Here is a 24,164-nt window from a genome sequence, read left to right as displayed (position 1 = left end):
ATACAAAAATACAAATTATTAATATTAAAAAAATTAATTATAGCATATAATAGTATATAGATAATGAGTATGTATTAAATATTAAAATGTTCTAAAACGCACTAAATAAATGCAGATAAATAGATAGTCTTAAATGTATATTTAAATCCTGATTTTATCTGATTCTTTTACAAAACTGATCATTTGATTACTGAGGAAATCAAGTCGTACCTGACGTCTGGAAATCTAATGTTTTCGTTATGACAGCCAATAGCTAGAACCGACAGACCAAGTGGAATATAGATTTTTTATTTATTTATTTACTGTGACCTCTGAAACGTGATCTGTTAGAGTCGTGTCGAGGTTCTAAGATAATCGACCATCTTCACCCCCCCCCCCCCCCCCCACACACACACACATATTTAGTCAAGGGCTTAGTTTCCATAGATATTTAACCTACATCTATGTGGACCTATTAACGAAAGTAATGCAGGAACTGAAGGCGAGTTTCAGCACCACGGCTAGCAACCAGCTATGAGTAAAAAAGGAGCCGATACATTTTATACAAAAAACTTAGTCACGAACGATTGAACATGTAGATATCTGTTGTCCGAAATTAACATAAAATTATTTTTCACACATAGGCGTATAAAGTGAAAAGCCTCAGATGAATCCATGCACTGGATTTATTTTGTTTCTGCAGCGCTTATCCAATTGATTATCTTCAAGCATATGCGGTCATTTGCCTGCACAGGAATGACGTAAACTCTATCCCTAGGCTACACTGTTGCTTGTTCTTATGCATGACTTGAATTCAAATTTGACATATGGGCGAGTTTTGTTAAAATATTGAAAATAATTGTAAATTAAATCAAACTAGCCAGATTTTCTGTATGCGTGCAGTATTACGCCAGCGCCAGCCAATGTCATTAAAACCTTGATCATTTATGCCTAAATGAAAAACGCAGCAAAAAGGACACTTCAGTCACGAACCGATGCATCGACTGTCCCCTTTTCATCATCAAAACAATAAAGAAGCGGCAGAGAGTCTGGGGGTATTTGTATTCATATATTTTCAAATATACAATATAAAACATTACGTTTTATACTATGACAATTGTCACATATGACTGTAGAGAATTCGTTTTGTTGTAAAACAGTACATTCAACGTTCAGATAGATAGCATCAGGCGCCACAGGAGACAAGCGGAGAGTGTCTGTTGCAGGCCAGCACCCTGGACAGCTTAGCGTCGGTGACAACAACGTTTCTGAAACTAATAGAAAAATAAGTCCCCAACACTGATGCACAAGCTAATAATTTACATCTCGCATTGTAGCTCGGCACCAGATAGCGTTATTTTCTTCTTCTTCAAAAACCACAATGATGATACGAGTAGAATTTTTTAAGCATGCATTAAGTAAACTATGAAGAAACACCAGACCGCGCTCGTAACATTCACTGGGTCATGAAGGTTGTATTTTACACATGTATTAACGTAAACCCCCTCTCATGGAGGTGAGGCGAAATCCTCCTGTCCGTTTCCAATGAACCAGCAATAGAGTGAAACACTCTTCACACCTTCAGCAGTCGGGCCTTACATTCATTTCACCCTTGAAGGAAGGGTGTGGAGAGGTATCAGAGAGCTTCTCTCTCCCTTTGACACGAGCCAAACTTAACGGTCCAGGTTATTATTCCATCTTCCGTTCGTATCGCTCGAGCCACCCTCGTTCTTGAGGTCTTGAAAGACCTCGGTGAAGAAATGCGGGTCGGAGTTGATCTGCAACATTTTGGCACTCATTTTGTCAATGATCCGCAGGGAGCGCTCCCAGAACACCTCCTTGTTGGTCTCCACCAGGAAGGGCTTGAGCGGGTACGAGATCTCGTTGCCCATGTAAGAGTAAGCCAGGTAGAGGCAGGTGAGAAAGGTGGCCTGCAGCTCGTACTCGCTGGAAATATCCTCGGTCACCGCCTCCCGGCAGAGCAGGTAGACGAACACCAAGTTGGCGGGAGTGATGAAACCCTGGTCTTGCCAGCCTTGGATGAGCAGCGACCGGTCGACGTTTCGGAACCACAGGATGATCTCATTTGGGCTAAGCTCTTTGAGTTTGTAGCACCTCCTGCACATGAACTCGCTCAGGCAGCGAAGGAGCTCTCCTGTGGAGGCTTGCACGATGACTCGTCTAGGCGAGATGATGGAGCGGCTGCTCGGTTGCCGCTGGACCGGCAGGACCTGCTTTCCGTTCTGGGATGCATTCTGGGTTTGACTGGATCGAAGGCTTTTATCCGGTACTGTAGGGACTGGCACTGCGAGTGGCCCAGGCTTCGTCTTGCGCTCGGAGGCTGACTGAGACTTCTTAAGATTTTCGCTGTTCAGCTGGTCAACTGGGTTAGTGATCTGAGAAACGGGTGGGTTCGGGTTCACTTTCTTGGCACTCTTCTTCTTGGCAGAGGCAGCGACTAACCGCTTCCACGTCAGAGCCGATATCAGCACCGAATGGCGCTTGAGACTCTTCTCCGTCTTGCCGCTAGCTCCATCCGTCTTCTCATTCAGAATCCCACCTTTTCTGGACGTGGGGGAAATCGAGAGCACCGTGCCCATCTTTTCCACTGACGACCAACACCCACCGGCCCTTCGGAATGCGCTGTCTCGCCTTTCGTCCCGTTCAGTGCCTCGGTGAGGTGCGACTTCAGAGTCACAGGTTTACGTCCATTTATGTTTCGCGTGACCACCGGCTATACAGTGGGGGAAACAGTTGTTGAGTTGATTAGTATAGCGTACCTATGTAATAATCGATGCTCGCCTCCGTCACTCGCGCGCGCTCCACTCCTTCTGCATCCCACTGCGCGCGCAGCCTCAGACAGTGGGAGCAATGGGCAGGACTTGTAATGTGTAGCCGGGCAAAAAAACTAAAGGTACAGACCTGTAAACCAGGATAAGCCTCCTCCGTCTGCCAATCCTGATGCGACATGAAACGACTGATCTCTGCTTTCACCAACCAGAGAAGCTTGAAACACATTTTCCCACATTTTATGAACGTGTATATGGGTTAGACTGTCTCTTTCAGATTTCTATTTTTATACAAGGGGTTCAGAGTATTTGTGGATTTTTCTTTGGAAGTGTATCTCATAATTACAGCTGTTGAACATGTCAGCAGGGGAACTTACTAGATTTCTCTGACAAACACATGCAGATACACAATCAATTCCCAAAATGCATCACAGCTGCTTCGAAGTTGTAATTAAAACAAACATTTTTACAGGAAAAAAAAATCAGACTTTCTAACTGTGGTGTTACCTGCTGTTTGTAATTAATTGTGAAAATTTCTAGCAATTTCTGATTGACAACACCAAATGATTTTTTATTGTAGAAAACTGAAGTAAAGAGAAATAAGGGCAATAAATGGACAAATAGATAAAAAAAAATATTTCAATAATGTATTTGTAATATCATTTCACACTGTTGCTTTAAAGAAATTGATTTAGATCATTCTTTTTTTTTTTTTGTAAATCGGTATACACACCATAACACAAATATGGTCTTTAAAACCTTAGTAGTACAGGTGCATTGCTTACAGTAGCCTCAGACAGTTTTGCAGCATTGAAGAGCCATGTTTATGCTACACCTTGTGGACATTCATTTCTGGACATTCATTTGTAGACAAGCAAAAGATGAAAAACATTGGCATTGTGGAAAAGCCCACTATCATGTTGTTGTTATACACTGTAAAAACAGGTAAATATGCAATTGTTACCTTAAAGAGATATTTCATTGTTTTCCTGAAACACGTTCCTTTCCTTTTATTGTGATGTAACATCTTAATTTTGTTTTGATATACATAGCTGGTTGTGTGTAAACATGGAGACAATATTTACTTTTGCTCTACAATGTATCCTCTTTTTGAGTGACTCATACATCTCTGATGTTTTTGAACATTGTTTTTGCTTGGTAAATATACATTTTTAAACATTTAAGCCCTTGTTCAATCTATTTCTATGTGAATTTGTGAAAATGTTTAAAAACATCAAATATTACTACATTAAGCACATTTTTAGGTTACCGTTTTTTTTCAGTGTATAGCCTACAGATATATACAGTTAATAAAATTCATGTGCAGGTACAGAAGAAAAAAGCTGGAAGATGTAAAACAATGGACAACTGTTTCATAATTAGACCAAAAAATGTTCTAAATCAGCCAGGTACTGCCTGCATCTTTAGGTCTGCGAGTTAACTGTCAGTCAGGGGTTCAGCACCTTGGACAGTACTAACATTGGATCATTTTCAGATACCAAGGAAACATAAACCACATTGCTTTAATTAGGGTGTGTTAGAGGATGCTTTTATAAAGTTTCTCAAGCTCAACAGTCTATTCCCAGATTTTCAGTGCTCTGAAAATGTGCAGAAACACACTAATTTCAACACACAACTTTTCTCTTATTAAAGACCAGCGGGTGGCAGTAAGATGTCTGTTCTTTGTCAAAAGAAGCCATAAAAGCTTTGACTCCTACCCAATGTTGCCAAGTCTCCTTATTAGAAATGACTTTGGGCTTGCCTTTTCAAGCAGTTGCTTATAGTTTTAGGCAGTCAAGGGATGTTTATTTTCTTTTCTTTTTTTTTTTCTTTTTTTTTTTTTTGTACCAAAAAACAAGAGTAGCTTATTTTGGGCTTCTTTTTCCAGTCCAGGGGTACATTCTTCATACTTCGCTTAATACATCCCAGATGAAACACACCTGTTGTTGATTATTAGTATGGCTGGATTGAGTTATCTGAGATAATTGCGCGTTCATAGTTTGGTTTAAAAGGGGCTATGCATCGATACTCGTAACCATGATCAGCAGTGCAGCGAATGGCTGCCAGCAAGACAGCAATGTAATGACATCATATAATTAAAAAAGACACCTGATGAAAAACTTGTCAAATTTCTGGATTTTATAAGGAAACAGCCAAGACAACAAAACTACATAAATGTTATAATAAATATATGAAAATGTGGTTTATTTATATATATATATATATATATTTGTTTACATGATTCACAGTTAGCCTATTTTTATTCACAACTTTTAATATTTGTACAGACTTTAAATGTTTATTTCAATGTAGTAATTATCAATTCATATTTCAAATGAAAATTTATATTTGAACAGATTTGTCATGTGACAGCATAAGGGTCTTAAGGATCTTAAGGGGACAAGATCATGTTATCTACATCTCCTGCGCTCAAGCCACTCCCATAATATCTGTCACTCAAATTAATGCGTAACTTATTATCTGTGTGTAAGACTCTAATACAATTATGAACTAATTATTTTATTACGAATAAATCTTTCAGTGTGTAAAACTGACTGTGTCTATAGTATTAAAGTCTACACAACATTATTATTTAATCTTTAAATAAATTTTTTAATGATTATTATTTTTAATTATTGTCCCTGTATCAGTAAGATGCTTTACTAATAAAGTAGCAGTGGTAGTGGACAGATTTTAAGTATCAGTTCTGCTTAAAAAGATGCAATCTAATCCTGTTTACATGAAATAAGCCTACTCCGAGCAGGTTTAAGCTTACCGACCTGTTGCTATGACAGCAGCTCAGGGATGAGCTTAGAAGAACCAACCAATCCAAGATCATGACAAATCATCAACAATCAAATTCAGCTAACTGAGTTAGGACGAACGAAGAACGGGACCCAGGTCTCTAATTTTAGGCTTGTTTTTGATTAGACCAGGTTGCTTATTTCTCTAGCAAAACCTGGCAACACTGCTCCCACCTGACTTGCTGACTTAATATTGCTCAGTCTTGTGGACCATCAAAAAATGTAGGATTATAAGCACTTGTTTTCACAAGAGTATGCATAGGAGAGAAAACAATTGTGCCCTTCCAGCTCAAACACAACTACTACAGAAGCAATTCTGTTTTTTTAACTCCATGAGTGGACTTCACAAGCAAAGACTGACGTCCTTTCTCACAGAACATCTCTGGCACTGAACCTCACAGCACCAGTGAAACCGACACTGACAGTTTTCCTCAAATTCCAGTGTGTAATCTGCAAATCCTTTACCGCAGCACAGGCTATCACAGCCCCCATGTCCTGTCTCTGTGCTGTTACACACACGACCCTGTGTGCCTTCTGTACCCGTCCTTTGATTGGCCTGGCAGAAATCAGGTGACTCAGCTGAATAGATAAGAACGTTAGCAACCAGGGTAGGGGTATCCGGATCGATGGGGACAAGCGATTTACCATCATTCCCACCCATCACGCGGACAGCCTTATGAAAGCTCTCCATGAGGTAGTCACCGACCTGACGGAAGAGAGGCATCTTCCTCCAGCAGCTACGAAGGGTGCAGGACCCAGAAAGGCCATGACATTTACACTCGGTCCGCATTTGTATCCGTATGGCCTGTATGCACATAAAACAAAAGATAATTAAGAAAAAAGATGACATCTGCTCTTTTTCTTCAACTGTTCATCTGTCCTGCATTTTATCCATTCTCTTAAATTAAGAGCAAATTTCACATGTAAAGCAGCTTTTCAAAAAGAAAATAGTCATTATTCAGCTAAATTTAGCAAAAAAATAAAAAATGAAACAACCATGTCATTTATTTAAAGTGACAAAGTTATGGCTTAACAACAGATTGTTGATGTGCAGAACACAAACTAGCTCCCTTTACTGGCTTATTTTTGATTATTATTATTATTATTTATTTTGTTGACATCACAATCAATGTTAAGGTCTTTCAGACTTATTTATTTATATTAAGTAAACTAAACAAATTACAAAAAAATTGAAAAGGGAATAAAAGTGAAAGAAAAAGTGAAATGTTCACATTCACTTTCATATTATAGCTAACTTTTGGTGAATATAATAGATACAAAGTAAAAAATATTATATTAACCTACATTAATTAACATTTTTTCTTACATCTAAAGAAAATATATTAAGTATTGTCTGCATAATAACTGCCTGTACGTGTACTGTTACATGACACACACAATCTCCACATACAGGTAGAGTATATTGACTGCTATGAATATTCTGCTATGAATTATATATACAGAAAACTGTATATATAATAAGAAAGAATCATAATAAAAAGCTCTGTGAAGATCACTGAAATTCCCAATATTCCCAAATCTACATTTCTATAAGAATCTCAGACTTCATAAAAACTGCTAAAATATACAAACATTAGCAACCACAGACAGTACTGAAAGAAACACGAGGCAAACTTTACATCAGGTTGCATGATACACCATTATGTGGTGACAAATGGCTGTCTTTAAGTGAGTAATTTAGTGACTCATTCGATCTGTTCAAAACACTTATTCATTCAGGAACAAAACTGTGTTGATGTGTGGTGCGAGGTGCCACATTTGATTATTTTGACTATTTTTGTTGGCATTATCAAAAATAGACAATATATCAGGGAATCTGGGAACACTGTGTCTAAAATGTAAGTGACTCAATATATTAAAGGGATACACCACCCCAAAATGAAATTTTGACATTAATTACTTACCTCCATCTCGTTCCAAACCCTTAAAACTTTGTTCATCTTTGGAACACAATTTAAGATATTTTGGATGAAAACTGGAAGGCTTGAGACTGCCCCATAGATAACTGTGTTCCAAAGACGTACAAAACTTTTATGGGTTTGGAACAACATGGGGTAAGTGATCAATGAGAACATTTTCATTTTGGGGTGGAGTATCCCTTTAACCTATTGTTTATTATAAACAGCAAAAGCAATATTAAACTCGCTTGGTTTGAATTCCATGCAGTATCCTGCCAATGGCTGACTAATACTCAGTTGATCTCCAGAACAACAGCATTCTTGCTTGTGTAATATTGCTTAGATAAATTTGCTATTTTATCTAAGTGTAAGAATGAAAAGTGAAATGGTGGAAATGTTTGTAGTTGGTGAATTACAGCAGTTAGCAACAGTAAAGCCAGTAGATGAATGGAGCACTGATGTCTTTACAGACTGTGATGATGCATATCCACAATAACATAGTACATTTTGAAATAAAATATTCATATTTTCATTTAAGTTAAGAGATAAAACTACAAAAGTGATTTAAGAATAATCACTGCAGATGTTGAAGGAGTGATGTAGATTTTACATTATTTCTCTATTCTGACTGTTGTTCATATCTCTCTATATAGTTTGTTTTTCTCTTTTGGAGGAGTATTTTTTTCTATCTTTTTTTTCTTTATTTACTTTATTTACTTTATTTACTACAATGTCCCATGTAAAATGGTATCCTTCTATGTTCCAAGCCAAGCCCAGAAATGTAAATGTACCTGTCTTCCTGCCTCATTGTTGTGCAGGTCGATGAGGGTCCTGATGTCACTCTTGCCTTTTCGCTGTCTGGTGTCCATGAACTGACGAGACTTCTCGTAGCCAAAGTCCACATCATCTCCACATCCCCCCCATTCCCAGCGCCCATCTTTGAGAGGTGAAGCCTGGATGAGTACCTCCTCTGTCGGAGAGTCGTGGGAAGTTTCAGATGAACTCTGAAGGGTCACACAGCCACACTGTGGCAGCGCTCCCTGGCTGCAGGCTTGTGTTACTGCATGCAGCACCCCTGCAGCTGTGATAGCATACACAAATGCAGTTTCCCGGATATCTAGAGAACAGTTAAAAACAGGGAAAAATCTACAGTTTGTCTAAATACAAAACCATATATTTTGTCTCATGATCATCTGAAAAAGTGCATCGTTTCATGTGGATCATCTCATGGTATGTGTTTGATAATGATCTTTAACTAAACTCTTGTTTCAGGAATACACCCCATTTCACTTCTAAGATCACTTAAGGAATTGCCACATTAACAATAACTCATTTAACAGATTCACATTCCTCACACATCTCCGTTGTCTAGACCTGCCTCAATACATGTTGACCTGCCAAAAGAGCATTTTTCCCCTTAGTGTAAAGGATTCCTCCAAGACACACTCATTTTTGGTATCAGATTAACATGTAAACAACTCTAATTTATAAACTGCTGTACTTTGGCAATTGGAATGTCATGTTTGGATTAAAAAAAAGGTTCAAATGTAACCAACAAAATATATTTTATTGGCAAGGCGCCTCATCTCAGGCTCATTTAGACACATGCACTACAAGGTAAGCTGACCTACTAACGAAATAAAAAGCTCTACTGCTTTTTTCCTTCACTTATGTTGTCAAGTAGCTATTTTTATGGTCAAATTGATACAATCATGCCCTCTAATGGTCATACAGTGCAATTCTCATACAGGGATAGTCATCATTCACTCACTCCAGTTTTGCTGAACAAGGTCATTGTTAATATACTTGTTAGAAGGCTGACTGCATCCATTTCATTCTCATTGAAAATTAGGATAAGTTTATAAGTAAAAATCATGAGCTTTTGTCTTGTTCCTCACCTTGTTGCAGGATCTTGGCCAGGTTTCTGCTCTGACTGGTGCAGTTCCATCGACGGCTGTGGAACTGATGCTGGCATTCTCGCATTCCCAACCGGGCACCTTTTGCCACTTCTTGAATTATCTCAGGCTGAGACTGGCACATATCGGCATGTCTGCCTACCAACGTTCTAGTTCTACGGCAGATACTATTGGGATCCATCACTAAAGGGTTGCCATCCACCCTGGTGCAAAAAGAAATAGGTATATAGTTCTTTCTTTCTTTTTTCTTTTATTTTCATAGTGGGGAATTTTCAGGAAATCTACAGAGATGTGTTTCTAAACTCTTGCTTGCTATATCCCTTTTCTCTCTTCCGTCCTCCCTCCATCCTTTAAGCCTTGACCCTCCCTCTTAAAGTTATTTGCCATTAACAAACCTGTTTTTTTTTTTACATCTTTTATTGCCTCTTTTTATTTAAAAAGGTCTGTTGAACCTGAATGCAAAGTCATAAATTCCTGCGTTTGTTGATGTAATACTAATTGCCTAAATAAATAAATAAATAAATAATTAGAAACAATGCTGCATTAGTTTTCAGAGAACTATATTTGAGCAGCTCAATAACAAGAATACTAACAGGCTGGAATAAATCCGCTGCTTACCTTCGTTGCAGAGGTGTGAGGGTCGTTACGAGTATAATAAGGAACAAGAAGACGTTATTTTGCATTGAGAGCATCATCCGGGGATTTACATCCACAAACGGGTCAAATCTACCTGAAACTGTCCCACCGATGAGTCCGTGTTTGGTCGGCGAGTCTTTGTACTGGCATTATACCCAACAGTAATTAAGAACAGCATGGAAACTTTTTGAATGCCCTGCCGAGACGCGATTAAAAGTGCGTGGAGACCCTCTGATGCGCAAAAAAGAGGGGCGCGAAGACAAATGAATCGTCGCTTTTTTTTAATTCAATCCAAAAAATATTCCACTTCTATAGTCAGACCAAAAAAACTGGCATCAAATTAGCATGTTTTCCGAGAGGATTCACTGAGTAAAACCCGTGCGACTCACTTCTGAACAGCCCGTCGATCTTATCTTATTAACATCTTTTGGCACGAGCGCATTCCACCTCTGTTGACGTAGCGTTAGAAAAAAAAAAAACCTGTCAAGTCAAAAAGTTGAGGAGTTTGTAAACAAGCGGTGCAGAAACCCTACATGACACTCGTTTAGTTGATGTAAACTCTCACAGCCCTTATTTGTTTTGGAAACAGAAATGATTCCCATGGATTAATGTCAACCAGAAAACTCGTCTTGTTTTGTTTTCGTTTTATTTCTCGTTTTCATCAGGTCTTAGATTTAAATTAGTGTTATGATGTCCAGCTGTCGTTTTTGATATGTTTTTCATGAAGTGTTCTCTTGCCTGTGTTGACCTTGGCAGTCCTCTTGGCCCTACAGCTATATCCGTATCTTGTGTTATCAGCCAGAATTGATCTGTTAGAGCATTTTCAAGCCAAACAGAATTAAGTTTAAATGTCCATGCCAAACCCTCTCATCAAATTTCAGGAGCAGAGAAAAACTTAAATTGACTTGTTGATTTATCATCATCTTGTTTAGAATATCAAACTTTGATAAAACTTGTAAGATCTCTATTCTTTCTCTTAGGGCAATCATCTGCCTCTCTTTTTTTTTTTTGCAAGATGACAACATAGCTATTAATTGTAGTGCTTGAGTTCATCAATTGGCAGATGGTTAGTTTGATGATAAAACACACACAATATGGAAAGGGACACTTCATTTTAGAAACTCGTAGTTATACTAAAAAAGGAAATCCTAGAATTGCTTATATATTTCTAAACCATATTTACTGTATGTCACGCTATACTGCCGGAAGAAACACAGAGCCAAGGATAATCAAAATAGTCTTTATTAATCCAATACAGGAGTAAATCCAACAGGGAGAACCAGAGGAAGACAAACATATGGAACTGGTAGAACCGACAAAACGAAACTGAAAATACTAGGGTTTTATAAGGCAGGATAATGGGGAAAAACGAGTGTATGGAATGACTAAATTAACGGGGACATGAAACACATGGGGAAGAAACTGGAATCAAATTAACAAACTACGGGAGACAGAAACTGGGTCACGGGCAAAAACACACTGACAGGTCCATAATCATGACTTTTATATCTTAATATATAGCTTAATTATTAAATATTGGTACAGAATTTCTAGATTTGAATTAGCAAGTTTTAGAAACAAAAACAGAAGGATCTGATCAGATTTTGAGAAATTGACTGGAAAGGACATGACTTGGTCAGCAATGGATCCTCTGTAGTGAATAGGTGCCGTCAAAATAAGATTTCAAACAGCTGATAAAAACATCAAAAGTAATATTATGAATATGTTAGCTGAAAGTTATGGTTTGAAGTTAAAAACATCTTTAAAAAGTTAGTTACAAACATGAGGATTTTTTTATTTACAAGATATTAATGTATGGAGTGGATTATAATGGATGGAGTGGTGTCGTGTGGATTACTCTTGAATTATTGTTATGTTTTTATCAGTTATTTGAACTCTCATTCTAACGGCACCCATTCACTGCAGGGGATCCATTGGGGAGCAAGTGATGTAATGCTAGATTTCTCCTGATCAGTTCCAGTTCAAATCTTGGATGGTCTGAGGGTGAGCAATTTTTCAACAACTTTTCATTTTTAGATGAACTGTTCCTTTAAAAGTTATTATATGACAAAACAAATAAGAATAGGTTTACAATTGTCTATTTTCTCATTTAAACATAAAATACACTTTCATTGAAACATGCTAGAGGTGATGCATCAGTGGCATTTGTTTGTACATTTATTGTTTATGATATTCATATGCATTTACACTAAATTACTTTCACTTCAGATTAAGCACAGTCTATAATCTTCCATACCAGATAAAAATGTAAATGGACACAATTTGCTATTGGTAAGGATCAGGACGGAAATCCATAATAAAAGGTTCAATGTCAAGATGGCTTTTCAGAGTCCTGCAAATAACACTGGGTGCACTGAAGAGGCAGAAGCCTCTGCTATCATGTGATCCGGGTTTTCCGAGGGAGGTGGAGGCATAGTGACATTATTTAGTAAACTCTGCCATACATTCCTTGCGTTTATCCCAGAGACAGCAAACAGCCTCAGTGTTTAGATGAAAACTGTGAGCTGTGAATGAACAATGCCTGGCTCAGGGCCCCATACACTATGATGGCTTACTGTGAATACCACAACTGTGGGCCTGGACAATCATCTCCATCCACTCGGAAAGGTCTTTGACCTTCAAATCTATCCCTATGGTTTTATTCATCATACTTTTTTGGTTGAACAAGTGGAAATTTGGGGGGGACATAATAAAACAGTGTCATGAATCCTTGGTGTAGTATAGTTTTTCAGTTGGTCCACTGCAACTAGCAGTGGAATCTCACACCTAATTTCATTTACCTTGTAGTATAATAAGGAAAATGAATGAAAGTTCTTTTAAATCATTTCAAGTTTTTTCCTCAACATATATCTGCGTTCACATTATGCTTTAAAACAATATTGCAAAGCATAGATGCAGCTTTACAATTGGCCCTCAAAAAGCACATCTTCTTAATGTAGTGGGGCCATTTGAGGGCACTCAATTTAACGAACCACTGCCACCTAGTGGAAGAATTAAAAACATTACTACACATTTCAGTGAATGGTTCTCTTGTAGTTGTCCATTTTTAACATTGCCTGATGAAGTTATCTTCAGTTATCATAGATTTTTGAGAGCTTTATACATTATTAAATTTAAGGCACTGTGGAAAATGACAACGCTGGTAAACACACACACACACACACACACACACAATCTCATCAAATGTAATATTTCCAAAAGGGTTAATTTAAAAATAATTACCATTATACTCCCATAGAAATTATTACCCATGGGAGAACACTTCATGCTCCACTTCATCTCCAGAAAGTAAAAGCCTAACAAACCCAACCCCCTGTCAGACTATTTACTGTTTTAACAACCACATACAAGGAGAAAATGTTTTCTCTGTAACAACCGTGGGACAGAAAGACAGCGCAGCACAGCTCTGGGGAGTCCACTGTGTTCTTCAGTTGTAGCTGCAGGCATGCAGTAGAAGGAACAGATGTGATGCTCCAGGGGAAGACAGAATGAACGAAAAAGCAAAGGTCAGTTGTGTTTTCTGTATATTGCACCATGTTTGTGCACAATTAAAGTTTGTGCGTCGTATAGTAATTTGTCTGTTAATAGCTGATTTATGAGAAAAATTGGCGTGTTTGCGTGTGCAATGCATGATTGCGTATTTGGAGATAATGTGATTGCTCCTGTTTTATAGGGACCAAAATCTATTTGTTTATTTATATAGCAGTATTAAGACATAACAATAAACATTTCACTGATTGGTTTTCATTCAGTCTGTCTGTCTGTCTGTCTGTCTATCTATCTATTTATCTATCTATCTATCTGTCAACCAATAAAAGTGAATAAACCAACATATGACAGAATATTTAAGGTGACTAACATGCACACATATTGTCATGTTAATATATGTTTACATTATTATGTTTGTACATATGACTTTCTACATAATAGTATAGGCAATGTATTAGTATTATTAGTGCTTTTTATGTTAATATGAAAAGTTTATAATTTTTTCAACTATTTTTTTAAATAATTTGTGTCTTCTTCTTTTTAATCAAATGTTTAAAATAAAACCTAAGGACGAGAGTTTATTTATTTAAAATTTATTTTTTTACTGTGTGGGTGGGTGGGTGTGCCCTTGCCTAACGCGTCCACATGTAGGATTAGATCTCAAACTGAATGGTCGCCCTCTAGTGAGACAAAGAAAAATCATAAACTTTCCAGGTCAAACGCGGTTTCCTCGCAATATCCTAGGGAAAACGACCAAATTCGCTTTTACCCCTAAATTATAGCTGGAGTTAATGATAGGTTTGTTGCGGTTTCGCACATGGCGCCTCCCCCATCCATGCCTCTGTCGAATGGCAGTAATCAGCGCTTCGAATTTGCATTGACTGACGTCTGGTTAGTAAAGGGCGGAGCCCGGAGCGATGACACGTCAGAAGGCAACAGAGACATTCGCGTCTGTCTTTATAGGTGTGAAGAAAGAGAGCGACGCAATTCGTCAGCGGCGTTCTGCTAAAAGCATCTCTTCATTGTGCTGAGGAGCGACTGAAAGCATGAGACTAGCAATGTTAGTGTCTCTCATAAGGCCGACCGGGCCTATTATTGTGGGCATCTCTCTGGGATTCACTCTGAGTCTCCTCAGCGTCACCTGGGTGGATGAGTCCTGCGACTCTGACTGGATGGGAGCCGCCGATGAGATGCTCATAGGGCAGCCTAGGAGCTCGAAAGGAGCCCGTAAGCCTAGTTCGATATCCACTGGCACAAGTGACAATGGAAATGTCGAAGAGGACTTTGAGCCCAGAATAGTACCTTATAACAAGCCTGCCCAGGAAGGTCCTCCAAAGAAAGTTTTCAGGTAGGTGTAGCATCGAGCTCCACCAGTGATTTTATAGAGCGCTTCCAGACTGACGTCTATTTAAAGCGTGTATGAATGGTTGTGAGTGGTTTGCAAAAAAGAAATAAATAATAAAATAACATTAATAGTAGTAGTAGTAATAAAAATGATTTATTTTGTCTCTGCAAGAGGACTGCAGCTGAACTAAAGTTACCTGGTTTGTCTTTTACGCACAAAAGAGGGAACATTTTACTAGGGCGAATGCTATTTAAAGAGCAAATACTCTAATCTTGCCCCTTGACCTCTAGAAGCTGATGCGGCCTAATGATGTCATAAGGTCACCTAAAGCATGCTGTCAGTCACAGATCTGAGGTTTAGTTATCTGAACTACTCTGAGAGGGTCAACAAATCAGCATCATCCTTAAAGATTTGCAGAAACAAAACAATAATAATAAAAAAAAGTTTAATATAGAAACTAACCTTTCCGCTAAAACAAAACATAAAATGATGTCTGCAGATTCAGAAGCCAGAAAAACAAAATACTTTTTGTGTGGAATAAATAAATAGTTGCCTCTCAACATTTTTTGGCAATATGTCAAAGATTTAACCTAAGAGAATAAGAAAAAAATAAATGGTAGGCTTACACATAATCAATTTTGTAACACATAATCTAAGCACATTTTTTTATTAAGTGCATAAATATGTAAATGTATTTGTAGGATACATAGCATGAAATGTATGTTTTTTTAAATTATATTTTAGTATATATTTATTTTTTACTAGGGCTGTGTCATATGATTTCAGATTTTGGTTTGTCCTATCACTTCGAGCTGTCATATGGAAAGAACTGCATGAAAAGTATTTTGGGTTTCATGGGGAAAAAAAATCAGTTTTAAATGATATGGGTAAATAATGACACAACTGCTGCCTATTTTAGACTTCTGTGTGTGGTATTAAATGAAAGGTTGGGTTGGTTTATTTAACCCACTGACACATCAAACCCAGCTGTACTTGTGACTTCATAAATCAACTCTGCTGTGATTTTTTTTTTTTCTTTTTTACTCTTCATGTCATTATTTTATCCTAAATCTTTCTCTCTCCAGAGCCAAGTATGCCAGCACAGAGCTTGGAATTCGTGAACGTCTCTTTGTCTCTGTATTTACCTCCAAAACCACCTTAAGCACTTTAGCTGTGGCCATCAACCGGACCCTTAACCACCACCTGGATGGCCGGCTCATCTTCTTTACAGGCTCTCGCAATCGTAAACTACCTAATGGAATGTTTGTGGTGGCCCATGGTGATGAGCGTCCAGTTCCAAACATGTTTCAATCCATCCGATATCTTCTAGAGCATCACATTGCGGATTACGATTGGTTCTTCTTCGTCCAGGATGACACCTACACACAGCCAGAAAGGCTGAAGACCTTAGTAAGCCACCTGAGCATGGACCTTCAGCTTTACATGGGCCACCCTGGAGAGTTCAGTGGAGGTGAAACCCAGGGGAGGTACTGTCACAGTGGACCAGGATTTCTACTATCCCGTGCTCTACTTCTGAAGCTCCAGCCTTTCTTGGAGCAGTGCAGGACTGATATTGTAAGCACCAGACCTGATGAGTGGCTCGGTCGCTGTATCATTGATCATGCTGGCATAAGTTGCGTGGAGGAATATGAGGTAAGTGGTAATAATTTACTTGAACTCAAATTTGGGTTATGACATCTATGCAGTATTTTCATGAGCATTTAGAATCAAAAATTCTGTCATCATGTACTCATCCTCATGCTTTTGTGGAACACAAATGCAGATACTGTATATTAGACATACATAAGGGTGATTAAATGATAACAGAATTTAAATCTTTAAGCCCAGTCTTGAAAACAATCCAGAGCAAACAATTGAAAGCAAAAATAAAATAAAATAAAAAAAATTGCTGAAAAATTACTGACCCGCCAGGCATCCAAGACATAGATGAGTTTGTTTCTTCATTGGAACTTGTTGAAACTTAGCATTACATCACAGTAATGGATCCTCTACAGTGAATGGGTGCCGTCAGCTGCTAAAAACATCACAATAATCAACAATTATTCCCACAACTTCAGATTCCAGTCTATCAATGAATGCCTTGTGAAGTGAAAAGCTGAGTGTTTGTAAGAAATATCCATCAAGCGATTTTAACTTTAAACTGTTGCATCTGGCCAAAATACTATAATAGCATCCATAATCCACAATAATGCTTCTATCGCCTGTTGTTTTGTGAATTATTATGTTTTTATCAGCTGTTTGAACTCTCAAATTTTTTCTTATGAAGAAAAAACTCATCTACATCTTAGATAGCCTGAGGGTAAGTGAATTTGCAGCATTTACATTTTTTATTTTTATTTAATTGTATTATTCCTTTAACTACATTGAAACTAAATCCCCAGCATATTACATTTTCAGCCCGAGACACTGGGATAGACTTTAGCATAGGACAAACAGTTTTGGAAAATGCATGGATGGAAATTATTCTAAACATTTGGGGTGAACTATTCCTATAACTTTTGTTCTGTTTAGTTCATTCTTGTTTGTCATCCTTAAAGAAATGCACTAAATCACAACTCCAGGATCATTTCTGCATCTGGTTATTCCCTGTATTCACAAAAACAGTTACATTTCTCGTATCATGAGATTCAAATTAGGCACAAGCTAAAATAGTATCTATCCCAGGGCAAATGTGGCTGAGAGAGCTGTGTGCCGAAATTAACTGAAAGGAGGGAGGGTTGGGGGGCTCAGAGCCTGAACTATGTACAGATCATCTTTGGCAAACTCTAAAAACAGGCCTGTGTTGATAAAGTGGACTTTTCATGTAGCTGGTTTCCCTTAGTTGGCAATGTTTATGCTGGTCACAAATGACTACATTTTTCACCTAGGGTCTCTAGTTTCGACAGGAAACCACTTTACCCAAGGGTCCATGCTTTATTGAGAGGGTTTGCTGTTATATATTGAGGGGCTCAATGCAACAGGGAGGCCAAATAATCAATAGTTCACAGTATTTTGAAAACTCTGAGGCAGGTACATTGATATACTCAAACAAGCTCACAGTCATGTGAAAATGTTCTGCATATGTTCAAAACATGTCCTGCACGTAACACATACCAGAGACCGTATAGAATATACATGTCCTTGGTCAAATGGTGTAAGTGTGATAAGAGACAGTATGTGAGTTGATGTGTTAAATGGGATTAAATGTGAGTGATGGCTTCTGGCCTATTTAAGTGCTTTGGCATAGAGGGGATGGAACACCGTAATAGGCTGATCTGATTTGATTCCGGTTTTCTGCATGACTTACACTGCAGATATGCATGACCCGTTTGGGGTCAGTAATTTATTATTATTATTTTTTAAAGAAATTAATACATCTATACAGCAAGGATGCATGAAATATATCAAAACTGACATTAAGAATTTTGTAAATGACTATATTTGTAAATAAATGCTGATATAGTTGCTGATATAAAGTAATGTTGTTTTAATTTTCCATTATCAAAAATCTTAAAAAATGTATCACTTTGCAGCATAGCTGTGTTCAACATTGATTATAAATGCACTAAATCAGCATATTAAAATGACAGAAAAAATAGATTAATGGCTGCTGAAAATTGTGCTTTGCTATCACAGAAATAAATAATATGTTAAAAATAGTTTTATTTATTTATTTAAAGTTATTTTAGATTGGAATAATATCTAACTGTATTAATGTTTTACTGTATTTTTGTATTATGTATTCTGTATTTTCAAACGCTAGTGAAGGTACTCTGAACCACATGTCTCATACAAAATACATCTGTAACTCATTGACAAAGGATTCATGTTACAGGGACACAAAAATATAACCTTGCATTAGTGTACTGTAAATGCAGTCAGAAATGCTGCAAAGTTGCTGTTGGTTTTTTTACTTTTTAAACAAATTTTCAATAGCTGTTTTTATGTCAAGAAAATCTAAATTAATTGTAAGTTAATGCGAAAAAATTATTGTAGATTCAGACTAATTTAAAAAATGACATTATATGATTTCATAAAATAATAAATAAATAAATAAATAAATAAATATATTTATTATATTATTTTTATTATATTATTTATTATTATTATTTATTATAATATGTAATATTTGTAGATTAATTGCTGTGGAATGGAAATCAATTAGTGGTTTTAATCTTTTGGAATCAAAACAGTTCCCCCACCCCACATTGTAGCTTTCATTGGTCAACTCAGTTACGCAGTCACCTGTCAAGAAAAGTTCAGACTTAAGTTTAGACTCAAATGGATCGATCCATTTGTTTCAAACACTAATGGTTTCTATCAGGATGTGCTTCCAAGGTTAGGGGTTAGTGTTTGTTTTAGTGTTGTGTAGACAATCACATTATGCATTGGAAGCAGATAAAGCTAAATGTTTATCACTTATTAAAAAAGAACATTAAAAAGCTAAAACCGTAATAAAAAATAAATAATTATTCCTGCAAGTGGTAAAAAAATCCACAAATATCCTAAATTTCTTCTACGATCCACAGAGAAACCAAAAACACTGTCTCTCATTAGGTGAGCTATCAGTCTCATGCTGAGGAAACATATCATTAGACTGTGTTTAGGACAGTCTGCTTGTTCAGATTTGGACATTTTGAATGTAAAAATCAGTGACCTGAACATAAAGCATCAGTAATTCACACACACCTGAACATGCTGTTTGGATCCAGCATAAAACAAGTGAGCGTCCAGAAACCTGGATTACTTTAATGGAATGATGTACTTCTTCTGCTGCTGAGCCACAAAGTAAATGACTTCCTGTTCTCGGCAGGGCAGCTGCAGACCTGCTGCGATTTGTGCAGTTAATTAGCATGATTACAGCAAGACATTAAACAGCATTACTGCAAATTGCAAAGGTCTGCTGACTAGAGCTGACCAGAATTAACCTGGAGGTGCAGTCTATGAAACTATGACCACATTCTTGTTAAAGTGCCAGATGTTGAGGCATGTGAAAAACACAATACATATAAATAAATGTATGTAAAATAATATATTCTGATCTAATATTAATCTTGCTTTACCGCAGGCCCTGAATTATAATTATTTTACAATGGAAAACAATATGGACCTTTCCAGACCGGAGAATGATGGATTCCAGAATGCTCTCACTGTTCATCCTGTGACCAGTGCAGAACTTATGTATCGTCTGCACAAACATTTCACAGAAATAGAACTGCAGAAGACCTATGAAGAGATTGAAAAACTACAGGTTAGATTTTAAAGTTCTCTACAACAACAATATAACTTACTTTAGCACTGCTCTTTTAGCTCTGTATTTTGTACACAATGCATGACATTTCTTTAACGTAGCTTACAAAAGCTATCAAAACCAGCCTCTGTACTTTTCTAAATTCATACTTTTTGAATGCATGCTACTGTACATTACTTTGAGCTTGTCACTGCAGTACCCCAACAGGTACATCTGTCTACCTTATCACTAAAACCCACCATAAAGCAGTGGTTCTATTCTTTTTTTAACTCAAATGCCCCACACTTTCCACAACAATATTAAAATGTATGGAGTTATTTTTGTGTCTTTTGTTTTCCATTTAATCAAACATATTGTGTTTCAGAGCACAGTTTAATTAGAAAAATAAAGTAATTGATAACAAAACTCTTTGCATTGCAAACAAAGGCTCTCTTTCCTTTAAGTAGTTCCCACACTTTTCATTATGCACCCATATATTTTGCTTCCTGTTCTTCTTCCTGTTTTGTATCGGTCTAAAATCTTTATTTGTGAGTTGAAAAGTTTTGAAACTGGCATTTTAGTGTGTTCTAAAGAAGATCATGACATTAGACAATGACGTGTTGTTCTTCTCACTACAACCTCGCTCTCTGTCTGGGACGGTGCAGTGGGTGTGACCAAATTAGTGCACAAAGCGAAAGGGATCAATAGAAACAGGTCTTTCATTCTGGTGCATAGTTGCCACCCACTAAGATGCTGTTTCACTCACAAGCAGACTTTTCAACAGATTTTACCAAAATAAAATGACAGCAGAACAGAGAGCAAAATGTGGCGGTGTGTAATGAAAAGTGTGGGAACTGTATTAAAGGAAAGAGACATTAAAACATTATATAAAGGAGAAGAAATATATTACTAAATATTTTAGTTGTTTTGTTATCTTGAACCCCCTTGTCTTTATTACACAATGTAACTACAGACTAGTCAAGTTTTAAATAGGAAAATATATAAACTTTGGTCATTTTTTGAGCAAGATGCTAATGGTCTAATCAGATTAAATGATCTATGCTAAGCTAAGCTAAAAGTGCCACCGCCAGACCCAGAGATCGGCTGAATGGATTAAAAAACGATAAAACTCAAATGTTTAACTCCAGGGGAGTTGGAAGATGGGCCTATTTTTTAAAAAAAGTTGAGTGTTTCTTTAATATACTTAACAAACTATAAAATGCACATTTTAAGATTATTGAAAGGCATGAAGTTGTACTGTCCCAGTGACAAGCCTTTTTTCCTAAAGATATAGTGTTTATAGTTCCTAAAGATATTTGTTTTTATGGTTTTTGTCAGCTTTTCATGAATCTTGCTTTTCACCCTTAGTCTGAGATAAAGAATGTCAGTGAATTAGCGGTGGATGGAAACAAGAGTGCCTTGTGGCCCATCGGCATCACACCTCCCTTTGAACCCAAGAGTCGCTTTGAGGTACTGCGTTGGGACTACTTTACAGAAGATAACTTTTTCTCCTGTGTGGACGGTGCTCCTAAATGCCAGCTCAATGGAGCCGATCGTGATGATGTGACTGACGTCATCAAGGTTGCTGTTGAAGAGCTCAACAAAAAATACAACCCTTTTGTACAGCTGAGCGCTCCACGGCTGGTGAACGGTTACAGGCGCTTGGACCATACACGAGGGATGGAGTACACCTTGGACCTGCAGTTACAAGCCACTACTGAGTCTGGTCACCAGAAATCTATGACACTCCGTGTACACCTTGTGCGACCTCTCGGCCAAGTAGAGATTATCCCCATGCCTTATGTCACAGAGGCAACACGAGTCCATGTCCTCTTGCCCCTAACCAGTTATGACTCCCATGCAGCGCTGCGCTTCTTGGATCACTGTTCCTCCAACTTGTTTGAGACTAGTGAGAATGCAGTTCTTAACTTCCTGTTCACCTACGAACCCGCCGAGGCCCAAAAAGTGAGTACAAATGACGTCTTTGCAGAAGTCAAGGCTAAGATCACTTCCGTCGAGCACAGATATCCCAGCGTGAAGGTGTCTTGGATCAGCATAAAGACAGAAAGTCCGGGTCTCCTGCGGATCCTTGATATTGTATCTAGGAAGCACCCGGTGGAAACACTCTTCCTCCTGGTCACCGTTGACACTGTGCTCAACTCCGAGTTCTTGAATCGCTGTCGTATGAATGCCATCAGCGGCTGGCAGGCTTTCTTTCCCATCCATTTCCAAGAATTTGACCCCAGAGTGGCTTATCCAAACCAGGTTCCTCCTGCCTCACCAGACCTGGTCAAGGAAGTGGGTCACTTTGACCGCTACACCTTTGAAGAGGCGTGTTTCTACAACTCTGACTACATGTCCTCTCGCACACGGATGTCTGGGGATTTGCAGGAGAATGAAGAGCTGCTGGAGAGCCTGGATCTTTATGACGTGTTTGTGCAGTATTCGGGGCTGCACGTGTTCCGTGCTGTCGAGCCTGCTTTGCGGCAGGCGTACCGCAACCGGACCTGCGATCCTCGGTTAAGTGAGGACGTGTTCCAACGCTGCCTTCAGAGCAATCTGAAGAGCCAGGGGTCACGTTCCCAGCTCGCCATGCTGATATTTGAACAAGAGCCAAGTAACAGCACCTGAGGAGCTTCCGAAGCAGCAACAGTCGGGTAACTTTAGACTGGCTGACCGCTAACAGCACTCCTTGTGCATTTTAACATCTGTCAACCAGTTCTTTAGTAAAAGCTATTTGATTATCTTACTGAAACCAAAGAGAAATGTTCTGAAAGGAACATTCTGAGAGATTTGACCAGAAATCTATTTTTGTGAGCACTTGACTTACAATTGTTAATGCACTACAAAACAATTCTTTCACTGTGCTTTTCTGAGTAATTTTAAAAAATTGTATTGTGGCATGTTTCATCTCGCTGCCCCATTAGGATGAATTACCGTTGTTTTTTTATTACTTATTGGTAAATGTAATTTACCTGACAGACTGGTGGAGTTAAGCCCAAAGAATACTTCAGTTCTGACAGATGCTAGCATATGGTACAGCCAAACTTCATAGGCTTTCAAAGTATAGGCCTACTTAATTTGATAGCATGCGTGAACATCTTAACTTTGTCCTGTATCCGCGCTATCTCCCCCCCCACAGAAATTATGACTGATGTAAAAAATGTCTTTGTACTTACACTACTTAAACTAGAGTTGCGGGTATCTCTTAACTTCCTCACACAAGCTTTGGTCAGTGCAGGCATCTGCTGTTGTTGCCTTCTCAAGTTGTTTGTTATTGCTGTTGATCTGGCTCAGTGTTGCCAGGTTTTCATAACAAGTCCTCCCAAATCCAACTCAAAATCAGCCCAAAACTAGCCCAATCGTGTTCCAGAGGGGATAAAGTACACATTTTTTGGCGGGGTTCCTCTGGTAAAATTCACATTCCAGGGGCTAAATATCACGTTATTGTGGTCACTTCAACCCACGGACATGAAAAACAACCCACTGCAACAGTGTTAAAGTAAAGTAACACTGTATCTTTAACTTTTTTGTTAAACTGTGAAACAAATTGCCCAGGTCAGTGTTGTTACCTTGTGGGCAAACTAATATTTAAAAAACGAATCTGCAAAGTAAGCGTACAGAGTAAACGTGGTTAGAAATATCTGCCAGCATACATACAGTGCAGATTCTAGTGTGTAACAGTCAAGTTCTGTAAGTAAAAAGTCTCCATGGGGAAATAGAGTTTGACGATAACTTTTCAACCTTTATAAAGCGTCTTTTCAAATTTGAATCATGTGGAATTGCCTGAATTTGTGCTGAAAACCACATTGTCCATGTGTTTATATTTTTGTCCTATTTTCAAATACATTTAGTATCAAATTATTTTTACTTTTCTTTCAAATGTTTGTAATGTTGGAATTCAACCTGAAGTTGTTTTGGTTTGTTCATGGTCTAGAGCCTTACCAATTTTTTTTTTTTTTTTTATCCAATTGGGAAAAATCTAGACCTGTCTATATATGATGAAATTTATTTTCAGGCACACTGTGTATATATA

At 37.8% G+C, this 24,164-nt stretch overlaps 3 protein-coding genes across 3 annotated transcripts; 1 reads left to right on the top strand and 2 right to left on the bottom strand.

The window, feature by feature from the left end:
* Positions 1-1,024: 1,024 nt before the first annotated feature.
* On the bottom strand, positions 1,025-3,075 carry cdk5r2a (cyclin dependent kinase 5, regulatory subunit 2a (p39)). The gene has a single exon (XM_026259343.1). It carries the CDS (start codon positions 2,577-2,579, stop codon positions 1,653-1,655), a length of 927 nt encoding a protein of 308 aa, XP_026115128.1. The 5' UTR covers positions 2,580-3,075; the 3' UTR covers positions 1,025-1,652.
* Positions 3,076-4,988: 1,913 nt separating this feature from the next.
* On the bottom strand, positions 4,989-10,766 carry wnt6a (wingless-type MMTV integration site family, member 6a). Its single transcript, XM_026259332.1, has 4 exons — positions 10,026-10,766; positions 9,390-9,610; positions 8,283-8,608; positions 4,989-6,377 (listed from the first exon to the last, which is right to left on the bottom strand). The coding sequence occupies exons 1-4, from the start codon at positions 10,100-10,102 to the stop codon at positions 5,916-5,918; spliced, it is 1,086 nt and encodes a 361-aa protein (XP_026115117.1). The 5' UTR covers positions 10,103-10,766; the 3' UTR covers positions 4,989-5,915.
* Positions 10,767-14,222: 3,456 nt separating this feature from the next.
* Positions 14,223-24,141, top strand: chpfb (chondroitin polymerizing factor b). Its single transcript, XM_026259321.1, has 4 exons — positions 14,223-14,901; positions 15,984-16,551; positions 19,967-20,149; positions 21,497-24,141. The coding sequence occupies exons 1-4, from the start codon at positions 14,600-14,602 to the stop codon at positions 22,757-22,759; spliced, it is 2,316 nt and encodes a 771-aa protein (XP_026115106.1). The 5' UTR covers positions 14,223-14,599; the 3' UTR covers positions 22,760-24,141.
* The last annotated feature ends 23 nt before the right edge of the window (positions 24,142-24,164 follow it).

The sequence above is a fragment of the Carassius auratus genome, chromosome 6 (assembly GCF_003368295.1).
Source record: "Carassius auratus strain Wakin chromosome 6, ASM336829v1, whole genome shotgun sequence".
NCBI lineage: Eukaryota > Metazoa > Chordata > Actinopteri > Cypriniformes > Cyprinidae > Carassius > Carassius auratus.
The sequence above is the reverse complement of the archived record's forward strand: the minus strand, read 5'-3'. Positions and strand labels throughout refer to the sequence as shown.